The sequence below is a fragment of the Bos grunniens genome, chromosome 26 (genome assembly GCF_055505025.1).
Source record: "Bos grunniens cultivar Pamir isolate PY7600 chromosome 26, Bosgru_T2T1.0, whole genome shotgun sequence".
Taxonomy (NCBI): domain Eukaryota; kingdom Metazoa; phylum Chordata; class Mammalia; order Artiodactyla; family Bovidae; genus Bos; species Bos grunniens.
The window spans coordinates 25,723,851-25,747,709 of NC_141190.1; the positions used below are offsets into that span (position 1 = coordinate 25,723,851).

At 40.1% G+C, this 23,859-nt stretch overlaps 1 protein-coding gene across 9 annotated transcripts in view; it reads left to right on the forward strand.

Annotated features, from left to right (window-relative positions):
- SORCS3 (sortilin related VPS10 domain containing receptor 3) overlaps positions 1 to 23,859 on the forward strand; it is a 633,389-nt gene that overhangs the window by 386,904 nt on the left and 222,626 nt on the right. For all 9 annotated transcript variants that reach the window (XM_086377568.1, XM_086377569.1, XM_086377575.1 and 6 more), the window contains one exon: positions 19,127 to 19,200. In XM_086377568.1, coding sequence (XP_086233694.1) covers positions 19,127 to 19,200 — 74 coding nt within the window. The remainder of the gene's footprint in view (positions 1 to 19,126; positions 19,201 to 23,859) is intronic.

Here is a 23,859-nt window from a genome sequence, read left to right on the forward strand (position 1 = left end):
TAGACATTGCCAGCCATGTGATCTCTGTTGCAGCACTCAACTATAGACAAATGAACGTGGCTGGGTTCCAGTCAGACTTTCTCTGTGAAAACATGTGGATCATGGCTTGCCAATCTATGCCTTAGACCAGTAGTATTCAACCCCGTTCACACATTAGAGTTACTTGGAGAGCTTTAAAAATACCTTTGCCTAGCTAGTCTATTCCTAGAGATTCTGATTTAAGTTTTCCAAGATGGGGCCCAGGTATTAGTATTGTTTAGAACTTTTAGGCAACTCTAATGAAGAGCTGAGAACCACTGACTTGGGTCACTAAAGCCAAGAACAGAAAAGCATCAGAGCAGTTGCTGGCTTCTGGCTCTATCCCAGCTCCTTCCTCACTCATTTTAGGACCCAGGGATTAGCATTTTTCTGTGCACTCTGGGAAACGGTTGACTAGACTGTGGTAAGTCCCCTTTGCTTTATGCCCAGATTGTATGACTTTTGAATCTAGAAGGAAATCTAATTATCTGCATAATAAATGCACTGTACTTTCAGGGCACACAGTCCAGCTGTTACTGTGCATTTTAGCTGGGGCTATGCTGTTTGCTGTTTAATTGTGTTCCAACATTGGCAGTTGGACAGAATCATTTTGAGTGGAAGCAGTCTGCCCATCTCCTTTTCCAAGGCTCTGGTTTCTAGGATGGCACTAGAAGTGGGTTTCCCAGGAGTCAAAATGTGTCAGGCTTTAGGACAAATCACTCTTCTCTAATGGGCCATAGAGTAGTGGTGACACTCCTATTTCTGAGGAGCTCCAAATATTCAGCTGGGCATCATCTACCTGCGATGAAGGTAGAGGTTGACTGAGACAGCCCAATGAGCTTAGTTACAAATGTCCAAGCTCACACAAGGAAGATCTAGAACAGAGTTTCTCCATGTATCATTCCTCTGCATTTATGTTAGAATCATCTAATATCTTGTTAAAATGCATATTTTTGGGCTCCACTCTTGGCTCTCTGAATCAGAATTTTTAGGGGGTGTGCAAAATATACTTTTTTTAACAAGACATCTGAGTAACTTTGCAATTTGAGAGCTGCTATTGTGGAGAAAGCTCTTCGTTATACAAGAACATTGAGATTGAGAGATTTAAAGTCTTCTTCAAAATAACTCAGAACATTGAGATTGAGAGATTTAAAGTCTTCTTCAAAATAACTCAGTCCGTTGAGAAAGCCAAGGCCTGTATCAAAGTTTTGTGGATCAGGTAGTTAATGTTGTGTAACCAACTCTCCCTAAACTTAGAAGTTTTCAACAGTAAACCTTCATTATGACTCACACCTCTGTCAGCTTTTACAAATGTTTAGGGAACATCATAAATGAATATTCCCTTGGGTTCTCTTTCATGATTTTGCTCATAAAATAAGAATCAAAAATCATGAATCTAAAGGGACCTAAGAACTCATTGGCTTAAACCCCATCTGACACTTTAATTTTCTGATGGTATCACTTTAATCCAAGTGCTCATCCATTTTCTACTTAAACACATCCAGTAACTCCCTGGAGAACTTGTTGCCATGCGAGACAGCTTCTTTCAGCACTAGGGAGTTCTTTCCATTAAAATATTATTTCTTATGTCAAGCCAACACTTACTTCTGTCTAGATCACCTTCTGGTCCTGCTTCTGCCCTTTGATACAGCAAGAGAAAGTCTCATTGTCCTTCCACAGAACAACTTTTCCCCATATTTGAAAACAGTTATAAACCTCTTTGCCCCTTGGTCAGTTTTTTGTGTCACAAACCCAAGTTCTGACAACTTTTCTAGGATAGAGTTTGCCTCCTTGGTCAGTTTTTTGTGTTGCAAACCCAAGTTTCAAAAACCTTCCGAGGAAAGAGTTTGAGTTCTCTTACGATTCAGGTTGTTTCCTTGATAACACTCATTTTCCAATGGCAGTGTATGTTTTAGAATGAACACTTGTTTTGGAATCAGATGGCTTGGAATTTACTTTGGGATCTTGAGCAAATCCATTACACCCATGGGGCCTCCATGCCGTCCTGCAGGAAGTATGGAGAGAAATAAACATATAACAGTATTTATTTTGAATCAGTCAGGCTGTATACAAAAATACCTGTCAGGGGCAGATCTTCCATAGATGTTGGTTTATTTTTGTCTTTGTTATTATTTTTCTGAAAGAATACTTTGAAGTACACACTATCGTTCCCTTTAGTGTCTTGAGTTTTAATGAACTCTTAGATTTTCTGGCCACATATTAATACTAATATCATGAACATCTTTAAATAGTCCACCTGAAAATATATTTTAAATGGTGTTTCATATGGTAGGTATAGTGAAGTCTTCATCTCTTTCATGTTGAAAGCAGGTATTATTGTTTTGATACTTAAAGAAAGCAATTTAAATTAAATGACCTGAAACTAAATAATAATAATAATATGTTCTTCCCATCTCTTTTAGATTCAGGTTTTGGGGAAAGAAAAACAGATTTGAACTTGGAAAAGAGTTAAAGACAAATTGAATGCAGTGAATAGCCAGGAAAATAAGTGATAAAGAGGATATTAATTGTAGGATGTGATGTGAGACCAAAGTAGATGAAGGAGAAAGAACACAGGTACAAGAGGAGGGTTGTGGGTCAGAACAAATAAAGTCTGTTAGTGGAGGAATATCAACATTTGTGTTCAAAAGGTACTGCTTAAAATGAGATGTTTCTGAATCATAATGCATAAAAATGAATAGAATCTGATTGCAAAGGAAAATGGTCAAGAGAGTAAGACTATGGAGACAAAAGAATAGATTTTGGTAAATAATATGTGAATTGTTTACAAGATTTTCTTATATGATTGTTAGCTCAGAAAATACTCTTCAGCATAAAAGAGGATAAAATGAATTGTGAAAATGATTTGTAAATAAAAGCGCTGAATAGATTCAAGGCACAGTGTCGTTCATGCATGGTATACCCAAATGAGCCATCATTCCTGTGAGGTTATGAACACTTGTTTTGCTCTTAGATTAAGCAGTTACCGCCCCCCCAACCCCGCCCCCCGCAAAAAAGATAATACAGCACAGTAATAAGAGCATTGGGTTGGGAGTCAAGAGCCTGGGTTCAGATTCCAGCTTCACAACTAGCTAGCTATGTGTCACTAGACAAGTCATGTAGGTTTTCTGAGCCTTAGACTCTCCATGTGTAAAAAGAATTGGGCACTCTCAGCTATAAAAATATTATTCTCTGATTCTGTGCCATCAAGCAGCTCAGTAGAAGTTTGTTTACAGGGATCATGATTTCAGATGGCTTTCTGTCAGCCAAGGGCCTCTAGTTTATTTGAAGAGATTGCCTGAAGTTATGGTGCATTAAGTGAACAAATGACCAGATTAATGGTCAGATGGATTACATAAAAGCAATTTGAAAGCTTATAAGAGAAACCCGTTACTACCATTTCCTTCTCCAGGGGATCTTCCTGACTCAGGGATCAAACCTGTGTCTCTTATGTCTCCTGCACTGGCAGATGGATTTTTTACCACTAGTGCCACCTGGGAAATTCCCAGATTCCTGGTGGGATGCTTTATTCCCTTTGGCCATTAGAGGTGTTCTGATGAAAAACTCTGGAAAGCATTGTTTTAAACTGTATATAGGACATCCTGTGCTTTCCTCACTGATTTCTTAGAGTAATGAAACTTATGAACTTGCTTTTAAAATAGTCCTTCATTTTTGCTGTTGTAATCTTACCTCTTTTAAGTTTCAAGGGAGGATGTTTCAAATTTGATAAGAAAAGTGTGTATCTACTTACATCTCTCTGCTTTCATAGCCTGCACTCTCACAGCCCGTCTTCAAGTCTTCATTTTATTCCTCACACTCACTCTTCTGGAATTGTTTTCTTCTCTTCTTCTTGAATCTTTTACATGACCTTGTTCAGCTCCTTTTCCATCTCTGCTTTCTCCTTTGAGATGTGACAGCTAAACCAATGTACACTGATCCACAGCCAAATGAATTTTACTTTTGTAAGAGGATGAGATAATGTTTGTTTTATTTCCAACATCTTTTCTAATGTCCAGAAATCTTCACCTTTGTTAGCTGCAATGTTTTGGGGGGAACTTATCCTTCAGGCCAAGTCCTACTCATCTATTCTGACTCAGCTCCTGGCCTAGTGTCAAGTCCAGCAGAACTGACCACTCCTTCCTTTGAGTTCTCCTAGCTCTCCTCTGCTTCCACGGGCAGGAGTCTCCTTGTGTCATGATGCACTTAGTTGTTGAACGTCCATCGTATCTTCCAGGCTTTGAATTTCACAGGATCAGGGAACCTTGGGTTATTCACCTTGGTATTATCATACCTCGCACTGAATTTAGCACATGCTAGTACTGGAGAAGGAAATGACACCCCACTCCAGTACTCTTGCCTCGAGAATCCCATGGACGGAGGAGCCTGGTGGGCTACAGTCCACGGGATCTCAAAGAGTCAGACACGACTGAGCGACTTCACTCACTCACTCACTCAGTACTCAGTTGACATTAAATAGATAAAGTGAAATGGTTTGAATTAGTTGATTACAGGGAATATTTATAATAATTTTGAGATTCTTTTATTCACTTCCCCAGTGGCTCAGATGGTAAAGTGTCTGCCTACAATGTGGGAGACTTGGGTTTGATCTCTGAGTCAGGAAGATCCTCTGGAGAAGGAAGTGGCAACTTATTCCAGTACTCTTGCCTGGAAAACCCCATGGACGGAGGAGCCTGGTAGGCTACAGTCCATGGGGTCGCAAAGAGTCAGACACGATTGAGCGACTTCACTCACTTTATTCATTGGTGGCATCCAGTGTTCAAGAGTAAATAAGCCCAATGTAAGGGAATGCATCTTATAATCTAGACTTGTAGAAATGGAGTGGGTGGGACTTCAAGGTTATATTGTCAGATAAATTATAGGATACACAATTAAATTTGATTTTCACATAAATAACATTAAAAAATATGCATATCCTTAATGTTACATTGTGTACAGTTACACAAAATATTTGTTCATTTTTAACTGAAATTTGAATTCTCTAGGCATTCTATATTTTTATTTGATAAATCTAGCAATCCTACTCCAAGGTCAAATAGTCCTACTCTCTCCTGCAGGCCACTCCAGTATTCTTGGGCTTCCCTTGAGGCTCAGCTGGTAAAGAATTCACCTGAAATGTGGGAGACCTCAATTCGATCCCTGGGTTGGAAAGATACCCTGGAGAAGGGAAAAGCTACCCACTCCAGTATTCTGGCCTGGAGTCCATGGGGTCGCAGAGAGTCAGACACAACTGAGTGACTTTCACTACTGCAGGCAGTTGTAAGTCCACACTAAGATTCAGCTCACAGATTGGCATTCCTCAGGCAGCACCTGGTCACTTGGTTTAAAACATATCTTATTTGTCCTGTGGTACATTTTAAATTTTTGCCAAAATTGAAAAAAATATGGAAATTTCCCATTAAAAATATCAGAATTTTCAGGTTCTCTTAAATGTTGTAAAACCTGAACACATTGGCCTAGCACTTCTGTCCAGCTAGGGAGTAACTGAGCCCGTTTTCAGATGGAGCATGAGCTCTCAGGACTACCTGCTTCTCCCCAGGATTGTGGGGAAATGTCACCTGCCGAACATCACATATGGTGTTTTTCTTAGAGTTAAGAGGAAAGTGATAATGCTCAAAATTCTCCAAGCCAGACTTCAACAGTACATGAACCGTGAACTTCCAGATATTCAAGCTGGATTTAGAAAAGGCAGAGGAACCAGAAATCAAATTGCCAGCATCCGCTGGATCATTGAAAAAGCAGGAGAGTTCCAGAAAAACATCTGCTTTATTGACTATGCCAAAGCCTTTGACTGTGTGGATCACAACAAAATGTGGAAAATTCTTATAGAGATGGGAGTATCAGCCTACCTTACTTGCATCCTGAGAAATCTGTATACAGGTCAAGAAGCAACAGTTAGAACTGGGCATGGAACAATAGACTGGTTCCAAATTGGGAAAGGAGTATGTCAAGGCAGTATATTACCACCCTGCTTATTTAAATTCTATGCAGAGTACATCATTCAAAGTGTCGGGCAGGATGAAGCACAAGCGGAATCGAGATTGCTGGGAGAAATACCAATAATCTCAGATATGCAGATGGCACCACCCTTATGGCAGAAAGCGAAGAAGAACTAAAGAGCCTTTTGATGAAAGTGCAAGAGGAGAGTGGAAAAGTTGGCTTAAAACTCAGCATTCAGAAAACTAAGATTATGGCATTTGATCCCATTACTTCATGGAAAATAGATGGGGAAACAATGGTAACAGTGACAGACTTTATTTTGGGGGGCTCCGAAATCACTGCAGATGGTGACTGCAGCCATGAAATTAAAAGACACTCCTTGGAAGAAAATCTATAAACAACCTAGACAGCATATTTAAAAGCAGAGATGTTACTTTGCTGACAAAGGTCCATCTAGTCAAAGATATGGTTTTTCCAGTAGTCATGTATGGATGTGAGAGTTAAAGAAAGATGAGCACCAAAGAATTGATGCTTTTAAACTGTGGTGTTGGAGAAGACTCTTGAGAATCCTTTGGACTGCAAGGAGATCAAACCAATCAATCCTAAAGGAAATCAGTCCTGAATATTCATTGGAAGGACTGATCAGATCAGATCAGATCAGTCGCTCAGTCGTGTCCGACTCTTTGCGACCCCATGAATCGCAGCACACCAGGCCTCCCTGTCCATCACCAACTCCCAGAGTTCACCCAGACTCACGTCCATCAAGTCAGTGATGACATCCAGCCATCTCATCCTCTGTCGTCCCCTTCTCCTCTTGCCCCCAATCCCTCCCAGCATCAGAGTCTTTTCCAATGAGTCAACTCTTCGCATGAGGTGGCCAAAGTACTGGAGTTTCAGCTTCATCATCATTCCTTCCAAAGAAATCTCAGGGCTGATCTCCTTCAGAATGGACTGGTTGGATCTCCTTGCAGTCCAAGGGACTCTCAAGAGTCTTCTCCAACACCACAGTTCAAAAGCATCAATTCTTCGGTGCTCAGCCTTCTTCACAGTCCAACTCTCACATCCATACATAACCACAGGAAAAACCATAGCCTTGACTAGACGAACCTTTGTTGGCAAAGTAATGTCTCTGCTTTTCAATATGCTATCTAGGTTGGTCATAATTTTCCTTCCAAGGAAATGATGCTGAAGCTGAAACTCCAATACTTTGGTCACCTGATGAGGAGAACTGACTCACTGGAAAATACCAATGAGCTGGGAAAGATTGAAGGCAAGAGGAGAAGGGGATGACAGAGGATGAAATGGTTGGATGGCATCACCAACTCAATGGACATGAGTTTGAGAAAGCTCTGGGAGTTAGTGATAAACAGGGAAGCCTGGCGTGCTGCAGTCCATGGGGTTGCAAAGAGTTGGACATGAATGAATGACTAAACTGAACTGAAAAGATAGCTGTAAGAGTGTCAAGGGTTTCAATAAAAATGTGAAAAATCTTCTTTGATAAGCAAAGAAATTTCCTTAGTGCCTTAAGTGCCAGCAAAACGAGCCTGCATCTAAAGAATACAAGTAATGGTCCTGTTTTTCTTACACCTCCCCTCACATATTCACACAACAGACTTGACAGCATTTGAGTTCTTGATCTCCACTAGAATGTAAGATTCCTGACAGCAGAGACTTTTTGTCTTTTTGGTTCACTAATGTACCTTAAACCCATGGATCAGGACTGGCTCTTAATAGGTATTTGATCAATATTTGTTAACTGAAGAAATAGATGATATAAACCATTTGAGAGAAAACCTTTGTGGCTAGAAGTCTTCAAAAAGTGAAGAAAAATGTTGCCATCTCCAATAGAATGGCATAACTAGGTGACTCTCTCTCTCTCTCTTTTTTTAATAAATATGCCTATGGTGTAGATGCCTTGTACCTGCCAAGGGCAAAGGAAAATGGTTGCTGAGGACAAAAGTTCTTGTCTCTGTCCCCAGAGCTTAAAGGGACATTAGGTGGAATTATCCCCTCTGAAGAAGGAGCCAGGGCACATATTGGAAAGTGCTGTCTCTTGTTATGAGATCCTGGTTTCTCTCCTGTCTCCTGCAATTATTGCCACAACCCAGGAAGGGGTGTGGGGGGGAGCATTTCCTGTAGCTCTTTGTAGCCCAACTAAGCCCTCCCACTCGCTCTGTGATTACCAAGGATATAGATACAGAGAACTTATTTTGAGCAGAAACCAGTCTCATTTTATTAGAAAGATCAGGCTGTCATGACCACAATTCAGCAGAATGCTATACAAACTATATGAGTTTTAAAGAAAAAAATCAGAACAGTTACATAGTAAGTTTGAGTTTGCCTATAGACTAGAGCTTTTGTGTAAATGTATTCCAAAGCATCCTTCCCTGTACATGGAAGATCTGCTGGCTCTAGGGAATCTGGCTGGAATACCAAAGGCTGCTATAAAATGTGTGTTTTGTTGCTTCTTCTGATTATGTCTGGTTACTGCCATATGGTCATTATGAATTCAAATATATTCTTAGAAAATACCCTTAAGGGTGTGGTAAAGATACACAGGACAGAGAAATATAGGCAAATTAGACTTTGGCTTTCAACCACAAACAATCTGGACCTAAACAAAACTTCTGGCCTTACAACTAAATACCTAGTAGTGGAGACAAGAAAACAGCAGAGAAATGTAACATAATCTGTCATTATTACCCCTAGTATCAGGTGTAAGAGGCTGCTATAATAAAGTGTCACAAACTGGACGTGCTGGGGCAATAGGAGTCCACTGTACTGCCATTCTGGAGACTAGAAGTCCAAAATAAAGTTGGTAGCAGGATCATGGGCCCTCTAAAACCTATAGAAGAGTCTTTGATTCTTCCTGTCTTTTGGTAATTTGCCAGAAGTTTTTGGCATCCCTTTGCTTGTAGATACATCACTAAAACTCTCTGTCTTTATGTGGTCTTCTCTCTGGGCATCTTCTTGTCTTCCCTCTGTGTCTGTCTGTGCGTCCAGATTTCTCCTTAGGAGAATACCGGGTTAAGGCCCATCCAGCCTGACCTCATTTTAACTTGATTACATCTGCAAAGACCTTATTTCCATATAAGGTCACATTTTGAGATACTGAGGGTGAGAACTTTGACAGACCATTTTGGGGGAGGAGGAGGATGGGGCATAATTCAACCCATAACCTCCTAACACAATCATATTATTCTTTGAACTTAAGCTTTCTGTATACAACATGTTGTTCTTCTTAAGGAACATTCCTTAACATTGCTTAAATTGCCTTTTTAGTTCTTCAGCTATCAGATGCTTTTCCCTGACAGGCTGATGTAATTAGGAAACGAATAACTGAATCAATAAGGAAAAGAGCGTGCTCTTTCATATTTTCCAGCTGTGCTGATGATTCATTTAGGTCGCTGTGTGTGTTGCTACTGAATATGTGCTTGTTATGAGAGATGAGACCATGTCACATAGTGAAAGAAGGGAGAGAAGAGGAGCTGGATTGTTCTTTGGTAAAAGTCAGGAATGACATCGTTGCAGGAAGGAGACATCATAAGGCAAGATATGGAGAACACAGTCTCATATGTAACTTTGTATAAACAAGAATGTTTTAAATATATTTGCTGTTTGGAAAATACATTTTATTTTAATGTTGCATGAAACACTTTGGGTTGAAGCCATGCAGGACTATATAAACACTAATATGTTGCCTGTCCTAGGAAGGATTCACCACTATCTGTGATAATGTCTCTGAAATACCACTTTATGGAAAATCCCATATTGCTCTGTCCAATTCCAGTTCCCAGATTGCAATTTTAATCCTTGGTCTTTTGAAAAATAGACAAATATATACATTATAGATAGAAAATTATTATAAAAATAGAAATAGAAGAAAGTACAATATTACTATTGAAATATAATATGTATCTATTTTAAAGAAATTTAAAAATGATGGGAAACTTTAAAAAGTATGTAAATTACCCATCATTCCACAATTCAGAGATAACTGCTGCTAATATTTTAGCATATTCTCTTCAAATATATTTCAAGGTATGCAATATTTTAAATATAATTAGCATCAATATATGCATGTTTTATAACATTTTAAATAATATATTATGGGCATTTTTATACTACTAAAAAATCTTTTAGCACCATCTATTGAATGATTGCCTATGTACTTTGTCTCTCAGTGTTAGAGCTTTTATTCTTTAAATTACTAAAGTAATAGATGTTTGAAATAATTTTGAAAAATCCCGGTAACCAAAAGAAGACAATATCAATTGCTCACAATCTTACCATTGCAGAGATAATTAGTATTAATATTATGACATATAATTCATAGCAGTGTAATTGTCTGAATTTCTGTCTTCCACTGTCCATGATATTTTTAATCTTTGCAATCCCAGAATTTAGTTCAGTGCTTAAAGCATAGTAATTGTTTGAAACACTTTTAGTGAATGAATGAATGAATGAATGAGTGAATGAATGAATTGGAGAGGCTGCAAAGATCCAGCGTGTGGGAGAATAAAATTAGTTTCAGACTCAGCAACTTACTGTAGATTGCGAGACAAGGTAGATAACCCAAGGCCCTTAATGAATAGGAGCCTACTGTTTCTGTTCATTCAAATCAGCCTTGAGACAGAGAATTCAATTTAATTTTTCTCCCATCAATCAAAATGAAGAGCTGAAAAAGCAAAACCAGAGATGGGAGGCAGGAAGTGGAACAGGCTTAGATGAGATCGGCAGCTGAGCTCTTGCTCTTTCTGTTGGGAAGAGCATGGGATGAGAGGAGTCATGCTTCTCCCAAGAGTATACCCAAGCAGGAGCTGTTGGGGGGTTGCATTCTGCCATGTGCAGGGTCCCCTGTGATGGAGGGGCTGATGATTTCCTGGGGGATTAAGACTCCAGTGGCATCAGTGTGACCTTCAAGGTTTTTCCCTGACCTGTCACTAGATTTTGCAGCAAAGGAAGACATAATAATGCTGGGTTTTATTTGAAGGAATTTGGGGTTCTATTTTCTCTGTCTGGAATCTGTTTTGACAGAGAGTCTGATTGATATCTTTGGATAGAAGGCACCAACTGAAGTCTCTTCTATTTTTAATTGAGAAACACCTGTCTTAAGTTTGAGCAATGCCATGAGAAAGAGGGTGATCACATTTCTTAAAACCCTGCATGGGATACTTGGTCCTTGCAATAAATTATGTAGGTGCATTCTTCCCAATGGGATGGTTGGGTCCTCACAAACCCTCTCCTTCCATCCAAACACCTCTCCAATATACGGATTAGATCTGATTAGATATGATACATGAGTGGCTGAAGAATTATGGACAGAGGTTTGTAACATTGTACAATAGGCTGTGATCAAAACAGTCCCCAAGAAAAAGAGACACAAAAAGGCAAAATGGTTGTCTGAGGAGGCCTTACAAATAGCTGAGAAAAGAAGAAAGGCAAAAGGCAAAGGAGAAAAGGAAAAATATACCCATTTGAATGCAGAGTTCTGAAGAATAAAAAGGAAAGCCTTCCTAAGTGAACAATGCAAAGAAAAGGAGGAAAACAATAGAATGGGAAAGACTAGAGATCTCTTCAAGAAAATTAGAGATACCATAGGAACATTTCATGCAAAGATGAGCACAATAAAAGAGAAAAGTATGGACCCAATAGAAGCAGAAGATATTAAGAAGAGGTGGCAAGAATACACAGAAGAACTATGGAAAAAAGATCTTCATGACCCAGATAACCATGATGGTGTGATTACTCACCTAGAGCCAAACATCTTAGAATGTGAAGTCAAGTGGGCCTTAGGAAACATGACTATGAACAAAGCTAGTGGAGGTGATGGAATTCCAATTGAGCTATTTCAAATCCTAAAAGATGATGCTGTGCAAGTGCTACACCCAGTATGCTAGCAAATTAGGAACATTTAGCAGTGGTCACAAGACTAGAAAAAGTCAGTTTTCATTCCCAAAGAAAGGCAATGCCAAAGAATGTTCAAACTACCACACAATTGCACTCATTTCACACGCTAGCAAAATAATGCTCAAAATTCTCCAAGCTAGGCTTCAACAGTGCATCAACCAAGAACTTCCAGATGTTCAAGCTGGATTTAGAAAAGGCAGAAGAATAAGAGATCAAATGGCCAATATCCGTTGGATCATAGAAAAAGCAAGAGAATTCCATAAAAACATCTACTTCTTCATTGACTAAAATAAAGCCTTTGACTGTGTGAATCACAACCAACGAAAATTCTTAAAGAGACGGGAATACCAGACTACCTTACATACCTCCTGAGAAACCTGTATGCAGGTCAAGAAGCAGTAGTTAGAACCAGACATGGAACAATGGACTGGTTCCAAATTGGGAAAAGAGTATGTGAAGGCTGTATGTTGTCACCCTGCTTATTTAACTTATATACAAAGTGCATCATGTGAAATGCAAGACTGGATTGAATCACAAGCTGGAATCAAGATTGCTGGGAGAAATATCAATAACCTCAGATAGGCAAATGATACCACCTTTATGGCAGAAAGCAAAAAGGAACTAAAGAGTCTCTTCATGAAGGTGAGAGAGGAAAGTGAAAAGTTGGCTTAAAGCTCAACATTTTGATATTTGGCAAAACTAATACAATTATGTAAAGTTTAAAAATAAAATAAAATTAGAAAAAAAAAAAAAAACTAAGATCATGACATCCAGTCCCATCACTTCATGGCAAATAGATGGGGAAACAATGGAAATAGTGAGAGACTTTATATTTTGGGGCTCCAAAATCACTGCAGATGGTGACTGCAGCCATGAAATTAAAAGACACTTGCTTCTTGGAAGAAAAGCTATAACAAACCTAGCTGCTGCTGCTAAGTTGCTTCAGTCGTGTCCAATGCTATGCAACACCATAGATGGCAGCCCACCAGGCTCCCCCATCCCTGGGATTCTTCAGGCAAGAACACTGGAGTGGGTTGCCATTTCCTTCTCCAATGCATGAAAGTGAAAATGAAAGTGAAGTCACTCAGTCGTGTCTGACTCTTAGTGACCCCATGGACTGCAGCCCAGCAGGCTCCTTCGTCCATGGGATTTTCCAGGCAAGAGTACTGGAGTCGGGTGCCATTGCCTTCTCCATAACTAACTTAGACAGCATATTAAAAAGCAGAGACATTACTTTGCCAACAAAGGGGCTTTGACTATAGTTAAAGCTGTGGTTTTCCCAGTAGTCACGTACGGATGAGAGAGCTGGACAATAAAAAAGCGAAATTCCAAAGAATTGATGCTTTTGAACTGTGGTGTCGGAGAAGACTCTTTAGAGTCCCTTGGGTGGCAAAGAGATCAAACCAGTCAATCCTAAAGGAAATCAGTCCTGAATAGTTATTGGAAAGACTGATGCTGAAGCTGAAACTCCAGTACTTTGGCCACATGACATGAAGAACTGATTCATTGAAAAAGACCTTGATGCTGGGAAAGATTGAAGGCAGGAGGAGAAGGGGACAAGGATGAGATGGTTGGATGGCATCACTGACTCTATGGACACAAGTTTGAGGAAGCTCTGGGAGGTGGTGAAGGACAGGGAAGCCTGGTGTGCTGCAGTCCATGGGCGAGCAAAGAATCGGATACAACTGAGCAAATGAACAACCACCACAAAGGTAAAGACAGAAATAGGTGAATGGATGAATAGGGAGGCAGACAAATAGACAGTTTCCATCTGCTTTTTGCTAGCAACTGTCATCATGTCCCTTACTTCTCTTAAAAGCTCCCCAGAACCCAGCCCGAGACCTTCGCCATATTCACACCTTTGTTCTTAGTGTCTCACCTGGGAAAATCTTGATCTAACTTACTCTTTTCCATATCGCCTATTGCCAAAGGCCTAGCTCAAAGTGCATTTCTCCAAGAAGCCTCTCTGTTCCATTTCTACTCCAATTTATCTTTCCTATCTCTCATTTACTAGTGTGTTAGCCTTTGCCCCATTTTCCTCTTTGACATGGTTCAGCTCAGTTCAGTCACTCAATTGTGTCCAACTCTTTGCAACCCCATGGACTGCAGCACCTGGGCTTCCCTGTCCATTACCAACTCCCGGAGCCTACTCAAACTCATGTCCTTCAAGTCAGTGATTCCATCCAACCATCTCATCCTCTGTAGTCCCCTTCTCCTGCCTTCAATCTCTCTGAGTATCAAGGTCTTTTCAAATGAGTCAGTTCTTCACATCATGTGGCCAGAGTATTGGAGTTTCAGCTTCAGCATCAGTCCTTCCAAGACTATTCAATACTGATTTCCTTTAGGATGGACTGGCTTGGTCACCTTGCAGTCCAAGGAACTCTCAAGAGTCTTCTCCAGCACCGCAGTTCAAAATCATCAGTTCTTTGGCACTCAGCTTTCTTTATGGTCCATCTCTCACATCCGTGCGTGACTACTGGAAAAACTATGGTTTTGACTAGAAGGACCGTTGTTGGCAAAGTATTGTCTCTGCCTCTTAATATGCTGTCTAGGTTGGTCATAGCTTTGCTTCCAAGGAGCAAGCATTTTTTAATTTCATGGCTACAGACACTATCTGCAGTGATTTTGGAGATCAAAAAAAAAAAAAGTGTCACCATTTCCATTGTTTCCCCATCTTTGCCATGAAGTGATGAAATCAGATGCCATAATCTTAATTTTCTGAATGTTGAGTTTTGAGCCAACTTTTCCACTCTCCTCTTTCACTTTCATCAAGAGGCTCTTTAGTTCTACATTTTCTGCCATAAAGGTGGTGCCATCTGTGTATCTGAGGTCACTGATATTTCTCCCAGCAATCTTGATTCCAGCTTGTGCTTCATCCAGCCCAGCATTTCACATGATGTAGTCTGCATATAAGTTAAATAAGCAGGGTGACAATATACAGCCTTGATGTGCTCCTTTCCTGATTTGGAACCAGTCTGTTGTTCCATGTCCTGTTCTAACTGTTGCTTCTTGACCTGCACACAGATTTCTCGGGAGGCTGGTAAAGTGGTCTAGTATTCCCATCCCTTGAAGAATTTTCCACAGTTTGTTATGATCCAAAGTCAGTACACTTTGGCTTAGTCAATAAAGCAGAAGTAGATGATTTTCTCGAACTCTCTTGCTTTTTTGATGATCCAGTGGATGTTGGCAATTTGATCTCTTGTTCCTCTGCCTTTTCTAAATCCAGCTTTAACATCTTAGTTCACATAGTACTGAAGCCTGGCTTAGAGAATTTTGAGCATTATTTTGCTAGTGTGTGAATGAGTGCAATTGTGCGGCATTTTTTGGCATTGTTTTTATTAGGGATTGGAATGAAAATTGACCTTTTCTAGTCCTGTGGCCACTGCTGAGTTTTCTTAATTTGCTGGCATATTGAGTGCATCACTTTCACAGCATCATCTTTTAGGATTTGAAATAGCTCAATTGGAATTTTATCACCTCCAGTAGCTCTGTTCCTAGTGATGCTTCCTAAGACCCACTTGACTTCACATTTCAAGATGTCTGGCTCTAGTTGAGTGATCACACCATCATGGTTATCTGGGTCATGAAGATCTTTTTTGTATAGTTCTTCTGTGTATTCTTGCCACCCTTAATATCTTTTGCTTCTGTTAGGTCCATACCATTTCTGCCCTTTATTGTGCCCATCTTTGCATGAAATATTTCATTGGTATCTTTAATTTTCTTGAGGAGATCTATAGTCTTTCCCATTCTATTGTTTTCCTCTATTTCTTTGCATTGATCACTGAGGAAGTCTTTCTTATCATTCCATGCTAGTCTTTGGAACTCTTCATTCAAGTGGGTATATCTTTCTTTTTCTCCTTTGCCTTTCATTTGTCACTTTTCTCAGGTATTTATAAGACCTCCTCAGACAACCATTTTCCTTTTTTGTATTTCTTTTTCTTGGGGATGGTCTTATTCAATGCCTTCTGTATAATGTCATGAACCTCCATCCATAGTTCTTCAGGCAATATGTCTATCAGATCTAATCTCTTGAATCTATTTGTCACTTCCACTGTATAATCATAAGGGATTTGATTTAGGTCATACCTGAATGGTCTAATGGTTTTCCTTACTTTCTTCAATTTAAGTCTGAAGTTGGCTATAATGAGTTCATGATCTGAGGCACAATCAGCTCCTCATCTTGTTTTTACTGACTGTATAGAGATTCTGCATCTTTGGCTGCAAAGAATATAATCAATCTGATTTCGGTGTTGACCATCTGGTGATGTCCATGTGTAGTCATCTCTTTTGTTGCCGGAAGAGGGTGTTTGCTATGACCAGTGCCTTCTCTTGGCAAAACTCTGTAGCCTTTGCCCTGCTTCATTTTGTACTCCAAGGCCAAATTTGCCTGTTATTTCAGGTATCTCTTGACTTCCTACTTTTGCATTCTAGTCCCCTAAAAGGTCTTGTAGGTCTTCATAGAACCATTCAGCTTCAACTTCTTCTTTGACATGGTGGAACTGTGTATATTTGAGGGCCAGATGTGGTTACCCTTTTAGCTTCCTGAATAATTAAATGTGGTTGAGTGCTCTTATGGTGTAGAGCTGCTGTTGTTGTTCAGCCACTCTTTGTGGCTGAACTCTTTGTGACTCTGTGTCTGACTCTTTGTTACCCCATGGACTACAGTATGCCAGGCCTCTGTGTACCTCACCATCTTCTGACGTTTTCCCAAGCTCATGTCCATTGAATCATTTTATTCACTACATTGGTGAATGAAGAAAGAGACTCGGAGCAATGGGACAATAGTTTTGCCCATTTTTCCATGTGCAGAGTTGGACACATATAGTATTTGGCACTTCTTGGGTTGGGAAGATCCCCTGGAGAAGGGAGTGGCTACCCAGTCCAGTATTCTGGCCTGGAGAACTCTATAGTCCATGGAGTCACAAAGAGTTGGATATGACTGAGCAACTTTCACTTTCACAGAGTGAAAGCCCAGTTTGAATAAAAACCATGAGAGCTGGTGGAGTTGCTGTGGTATAGTATTAAACCTGGAATCAGCTCAATCAGCTTGGATATCCTGGCTTTCCGTATTGTTGCCACAGTCCCTTTGTAGAACTGAGTTTCAGCGTCTTCAGTATCTTTCAGTGTCTTCAGGTTTTCTATATATATAAAACATCACACAAACATATCTGTTAATTACCAGACCAAAAGAAGACTTCCAAAACGTAGTTCATGGTGACAATGTTCAATGAATATTTGCTGAATGAAACATGGTGACAATGTTCAATGAATATTTGCTGAATGAAACTGAAATGGGACCAGGCTTCTCCAGGCCCCTCACAACTTTTTTGAGATTACCAGAAGTTCCTACAAAAGTTAATTCTGTATGCACTGTGAGATTATGGGCTCACAGTTTACAGGTGGAAACGTTGCCGGGTGTGGTACACTGGAGAGCACTGTGGGTCAGCAGCTACTGGGATTACATGTGTGGCCTTCTCCTGACCCCATTCCCGTGAACTTGAAGGCCACCTACCTCTGCCTTACTCAGTTTCCCCATTTGTAGATGTTTGTGGAAAAGTGTAAACATGATGGAATTCTCCGTATAAATTAGGCATTGTGATTCCATGGAAGGAGATGTGAGCTAAGGCCTCCAAAAACCTAAATCCTATTGATAGTTCATTTGACCAAAATGTCATTTCTCTAGGACTGTCTCATTAAAACAGCTTTGTGTGTTCTTTGGTTATATACCAGGCATTGTGTGACCACAGAGGTGAATAAGGCATGATCACTGCCCCTCTATTGACTCTCCGTCTAGGGAGGGGAGAGCTAACCAGTAATGACTAAGTGTGAGCAGCTTCTTGGAGGCAGGTAGTATGTACAGTGGTGACACTCTGAGGAAGTGGTTAACTGTGCCTGAGTGGATCAGAGGATGTTTGAGAGCAGGGTTTTCCATCAGTAATAATTGTCTTGCCTTCCCTTCCATGTCCTTGTAAGGCTAAAAGGTATGTGAAAGAGCAACACTGTCAGACACTAATAATAATAATACATAAATAATAATAAACATCATTATTATTCCATTATCAGTCACATTCAGATATTATACTTTTAGGTATTCAATGAAAAATAAACTCCACACTCCTGGTGAGTCTCTTACAGGGATGTTGAGTTTTCCCTTTTGTGTTATAAAGGATCAGACTCTGCATTCATAAATAAGAGAATGTGCGATCTGAGTCATTTGGCCTTGCAGAGGGTTTTTTTTTTTTTTTTTTTTAAATTCCGAAGTCGTGGGGCTCTTCTGTCGTTGCTGTTTTTTCTCATTCCATGAGTTGATACCTGTCTTCACCTACCTGTTTTAATTACTGATTTAGGCAATACATACTTAGTGAACACTTTGTATGTATTCAAGGAGTATAAATACAATTAAATAATGCAATCAAATCTGAAAGACATGCTATATTTTACCCATGATAAGTGCTCAGTGGAAATAAATGATGAGTACAGTGAATTGAAAGGGAAGAATAGTGAGTGGGCTCAGATCAGAAGATCAGATCAGTAGATCAGAAAAAGCTTTGGGGAAGAAGCCACACTTGCACTGGCCCTGCATGCACTCTGAGGCACAAGAGTGGTCTTATCCTTGCCATCTTACACAGAGATGAGAGTGTGAATGAGCCTGATATCTTGAGTGGCATTGAAAGGTCCATTTCATTTAGGAAAGATTCATAAAGTAAGAGATAAAGCTGAGAGTACAATATTTTGCATGTAATATTGGCTCAGGTATCAGCTGATGAGCATTTTTACCCATGTGTCTTATTTTTCCTATGAGCACAGAATCTACCTCTTTCTTATCTTCTTATCTATCAGAGTGCCTTTCATGTAAGAGTTGTTCAGTAAATATTTTAAAAATTAGTGTTGCTGAGTTATTTTAGATATAGCTAAAGACTTCATGGAATTTGAAGAAAATAGGAAGATATAATTTTACTAAAGGTTTTACCTCTAAAAGTGGGACATGGATAGCATCAGAAATAGTTTACACTCAACTCAAAAGCCTCAGCTGATTGGGTATATATTGAGCTAGAAGACCCCATGATAAGCATAGCACAGTCATGTTCATAATATTTTTATCTGGATAGGATGCATGTCTACTTGAGTGCGTTAGGCACTCTGGTGGGTTGGATTGTTCATCTCCAGAAGGATGGCACATATCTTTCTGTTAAACAGTGTCACTTGACGCTTATGCTCTGCTCACTTCCTTGTTTTGCAGCTCTACAGCTCCATGGACTTTGGAAGACGGTGGCAACTCATGCATGAACGCATCACACCCAACAGGTTTTACTGGTAAGCCCCATCCACAGTCTCACCACTCTCTTGGATAGGAATCAGGCAACATGGCTCTCTGGCAATTTCTGGACACTTTCAGCACTTGAGGTCATTGTGTGTCCTAGCCCTTTGCTACTCATTTTGGTTCATGGACTGGTAGCATTAGCATCACTTGGGAAGTTTTAGAAATACAGAATCTCAGGGCGCATTGAAACTTATTAAGCAGAACTCTGCATATAGCATAATCCCTGGTGATTTTATGTGCACATTGAAGTGAGAAGCCTTGGACCAGAGAGCTTCTTGAGAAGGTCATGACTGGGTGCTCTTAGCTATGTATTAATCTCCCCTCTTTTAGTAAAAAGTAGATATTTTATGAACCTATTCTAAAAAGCAAGCATTTCCTAAAACGTACTATGAAGAACACTAGCAGTGCTTCTCCTTCCAAAAGCATTTCTACGGTCACATAATTTTAGGTAACAGTTATCCAACTCTGGCCTCGTGGAGACTCAGGATTCACATTAGGATATTAGAGCCTCTGGAGAAATGAAGAGTAAAGGAAGCTGCCAGACATGAAGTCACGGATTCCCAAACTCACTTTACTCCAGAATCTCTTTCTCATGTCATACCTGATCATCCTTTAGAACAACTTCTGTGGAGCACATTTTGACAAGTTTTTCAAGGAGTGAATACGTTTCAGCTGGAAAATTAGCCCTTTCCCCTATTCAGAAAGTGTTATTAACTGGTATTTTTTATACACGGATTCTATTGTTAATTTGATTGTAGCAGAGTAAACTTGGTTTGGTATAAGGTTTACTTTTTACTCTTCCTAGCTATATGAAATGCTTCTAACATGTATCATGCTTTCATTTCTGCAGAAGCGATGGCCAAATATATCTAGGAAGGTATGTAGGAAGCATATACCAAAGTGTATAATATGCTTAATTATGTGCTTAAGTAGAAACAGAAACAAAATTAACAGTACTTAAAAGTAGTACCTATTCCATGTCTCATATTAATACCTTAGTTCAGCTCCCTTAAAGAGTCACGAGATGACCCTTCATGCCTTCCACAAGATAGGGGTGGTGTGGGGGGGCAGTGGGGGGATGTACATATATGCTTCTTTGAACATATACATATATATACAACCAGCATCTTTGGAAGCAACATTTCACCCTATCCCCTCTGCACCTACAGAACTATGTTCAGAATTAAAATGATGATTGCTGAAGCACACTGTGAAAATCAACTATGTCTTATTATATACAAAGTACTTGGAGAAAAAAGGGAACTGGTAGTACTGCTTTACCTCAATGCCTGGACTATTCCCAGTCATTTTTCCCTTTGCAGACCAATTATTATTTGTTCTATAACTACTATTTCAATTATTATTTGGTCTGTATTTAGAATTATATTAAGATTTTTTCAATAGACTGAGACAGAAAATGGAAATATTTGTTTTTCTGATGTGCTAGTTATATAATTACTGCCTTTTGCTCAGCTAAGATGGACCAGTTTCTCAGTGTCAATTCAGTTCAGTTCAGTTCAGTCGCTCAGTCGTGTCCGACTCTGCGACCCCATGAACCGAAGCACGCCAGGCCTCCCTGTCCATCACCAACTCCAGGAGTTCACTCAAACTCACGTCCATCCAGTCGGTGATGCCATCCAGTCTTCTCATCCTCTGTTGTCCCCTTCTCCTCCTGCCCCCAATCCATCCCAGCATCAGAGTCTTTTCTAATGAGTCAACTCTTCGCGTGAGGTGGCCAAAGTACTGGAGTTTCTGCTTTAGCATCATTCCTTCCAAAGAAATCCGAGGGCTCATCTCCTTCAGAATGGACTGGTTGGATCTCCTTGCAGTCCAAGGGACTCTCAAGAGTCTTCTCCAACACCACAGTTCAAAAGCATCAATTCTTCGGCATACCATCACTCAAAAAGAAAGTGGAAAGTGAAAGTTGCTCAGTCATGCCCGACTCTTTGCAACCCTGTAGAATAGTGCATGGAATTCTCCAGTCCAGAATACTGTAGTGGGCAGCTGTTTCCTTCTTCCAGGGATCTTCCCAACCTGGGGATCAAACCTAGGTCTCCCACATTGCAGGCGGATTCTTTACAAGTTGAGCCACCAGGGAAGCCCAACCATCACTCAAAAGTCCCTCAAAATAAATAAATAAATAAATAAATAAATAAATAAACAAAACCCTCTGCTGTTTCTGAAACAAATTCTTGAGATGGTAAGGCAGTTAGCTGACTAGGAAGTCAAGTTGATGAAGAACGGAAGTACAGTAGACTGGATAAGCCTTGTCATCATTCCTGAAGGAAATTAAATTAAGTGGATGAAGGGTAGCATTTTCCTATTTGCAGAGGGCAAGAAGGGAATGTTCCAGATTCTGTCTGCCTTCCCCCTTCTTTTATAGAGCAAAAAGAGTAAATCCCCAGGTCCTGTAATTATGTTTCATTTCTTTTCCACCCTGTGCTTCTTTCATATATGCCCCCATGGGGAAATATAAAAGTTAGTGCCTGTGCTGGCTAGCCAAGTAGTAGCTGAAAATTCCATTTTTGTAATTATCACTTCTCTGTTTCTGATATATAATTGCCACGATTATTCTTTTAGGTGTCACTGGAGTTGTAGAGAAAGACACATAGACCTCCCCCCCGCCCCCGCCCCCATTGATAGAATCATGATTGTGGAAAGCTCTTATGCTGAAAAGACTTGGCTTGTATGGGTTAGGCATGGAAATATTGACTCGATACCTCCTTGAGGAAAGACAAAGTGTGCATTTGTCAGGGTATAGAACACAGCTTTGGTTAAGACAGAGCCTCTCGGGGGTCTGGTCTCTGAATCCATATAAATGGAAACAGTATTCTTCCTGTTAACTTCATATAGTTATTGAAAGGACAAGATACCATCCTTTCAGAATTGGACTCTTGGCAATTTTATTTCTCTGTTTCAGATTTATAATTTGTAAGTTATGTCTTTAAGTACTATATTTATTAGTAGTTCTGAATTTATTCAGTTGCTCAGTCTTGTCTAACCCTTTGCAACCCCATGGACTGAAGCCTGCTAGGCTTCCCTCCTGTCCTTCACCATTTCCCAGAGCTTGTTCAAACTCATGTCCACTGAGTCAGTGATGCCATCCAACCATCTTGTCCTCTGTCGTCCCCTTCTCCTCCTGCCTTCTATCTTTCCTAGCATCAGGTTCTGAAGACCATAACATGTAATTGATTGGTCATTTTTTCTGGGATCCAGAAAATCCTATGCCCGGTGAGACTTTTCCTGTGTACATCTAGTAACAATTGAATGGGTCCAAGAAGCCACATCTCAACCTAACTTTATTGTCCTCACTCTTTCTTGAGTCTTGATTTTTCTGAATGTCATAAAAACAAGACAAATCAACAGCCAAAAGCCTTAAAACTGCTTCTTTTTGAGGGATGATGCAGAGTGAAGTGGTATTGGGGCTGACAGAGATACATGGAGGGAAGGGCAGTCATGCCCAAAACAAGAAATTGAAGTAAAAGACTTATCTTGCAGTAAGTAGACAAATAGAGTAAACATGCAACCCAGACGGAATATTGCCCAAATACTGTTGTCTATAATTTGGAGATTTTCAAATTTCTAGGGATAGATCCTTCATGAATGCTAGGTTTCTTCTCCTATACTGCCTCAGTTGGTGGAAAGTAGCAACCTAGAGGGGACCTGTGGGGAAGAACACCGTGATATAGAAATGATTTCTGCCAAGGGTGCAGAAGAATCAACCATCTACGATGACGATCAGTGTAATGGCTGTGAAAATGCATCAAGAACTCTAAGGGGTATCATGATTATTCATTTCCTCCTTTGTGGCCTACAGTGCCTATGAGTTAGACAGGGCATGGGCCATAATTTTCCCATGGGCCATAATATTAGCATTAATAATAAAAGATTCATTAGAGGTAAAATTTTCTTTATGAATTCCAGATGTTCTAATGCCATCAAGAGAGGTCACCTAGGAATCTTGCACTATGGAGTGACTCCACCATCATGCCCTGAGCATCAGACTGACATGTAGACTCTTTTATGTGTGACCCTTTCACTCATTTGATATGTGGTTAACAGGCAGATTACTAGCCCTGTCATGCTCCTCTTCATCACCCCAGTTGCTTTAGCAAGTTTAGTTTGCAGGGAGAACACAGGAGGAGCTAAGTATCCTACTGTAATCTTTCTCTAGTCTCTGCTTGGGCAGGGGTATCAGAGGGAAAAGTGTTTTTTTTGTTTAATAGCCTACTGAGCTGCAAATGAATAGTACCTCCACTCTTCCGCTGGGAGATATTTAACAGGCAGGCACATTCTGCAGTGGGAAGATTGTTTTCATTGCACATCCAATTTGAATACTTGTTATGGTTCACAGCTTTACCTCGGTGGCCCCTCAGTCTCCCTAGGTGTTCACCCTCCTCTGGCTTCTTTTCCGATGAGGGGACAGGCATCCTAGGCCTTGCTGAGTTCTCTGTGTAACTGGGCTGGCCTCTAAGTGCCTCTGATCCCTGATAGCATTTGTTTGTGTAGTATCATGAACAAGAGAAAGAATGTCTCCTATGTTTCTTTCTTACTGACTTCCCCTTAATTGTTCTCTCTCCTGAAAGACCAGGGGCCCTTTGTTTTTCCTTGATGTCACTGCAGGAGAATGTTCTGATAAAGTAATACACCCA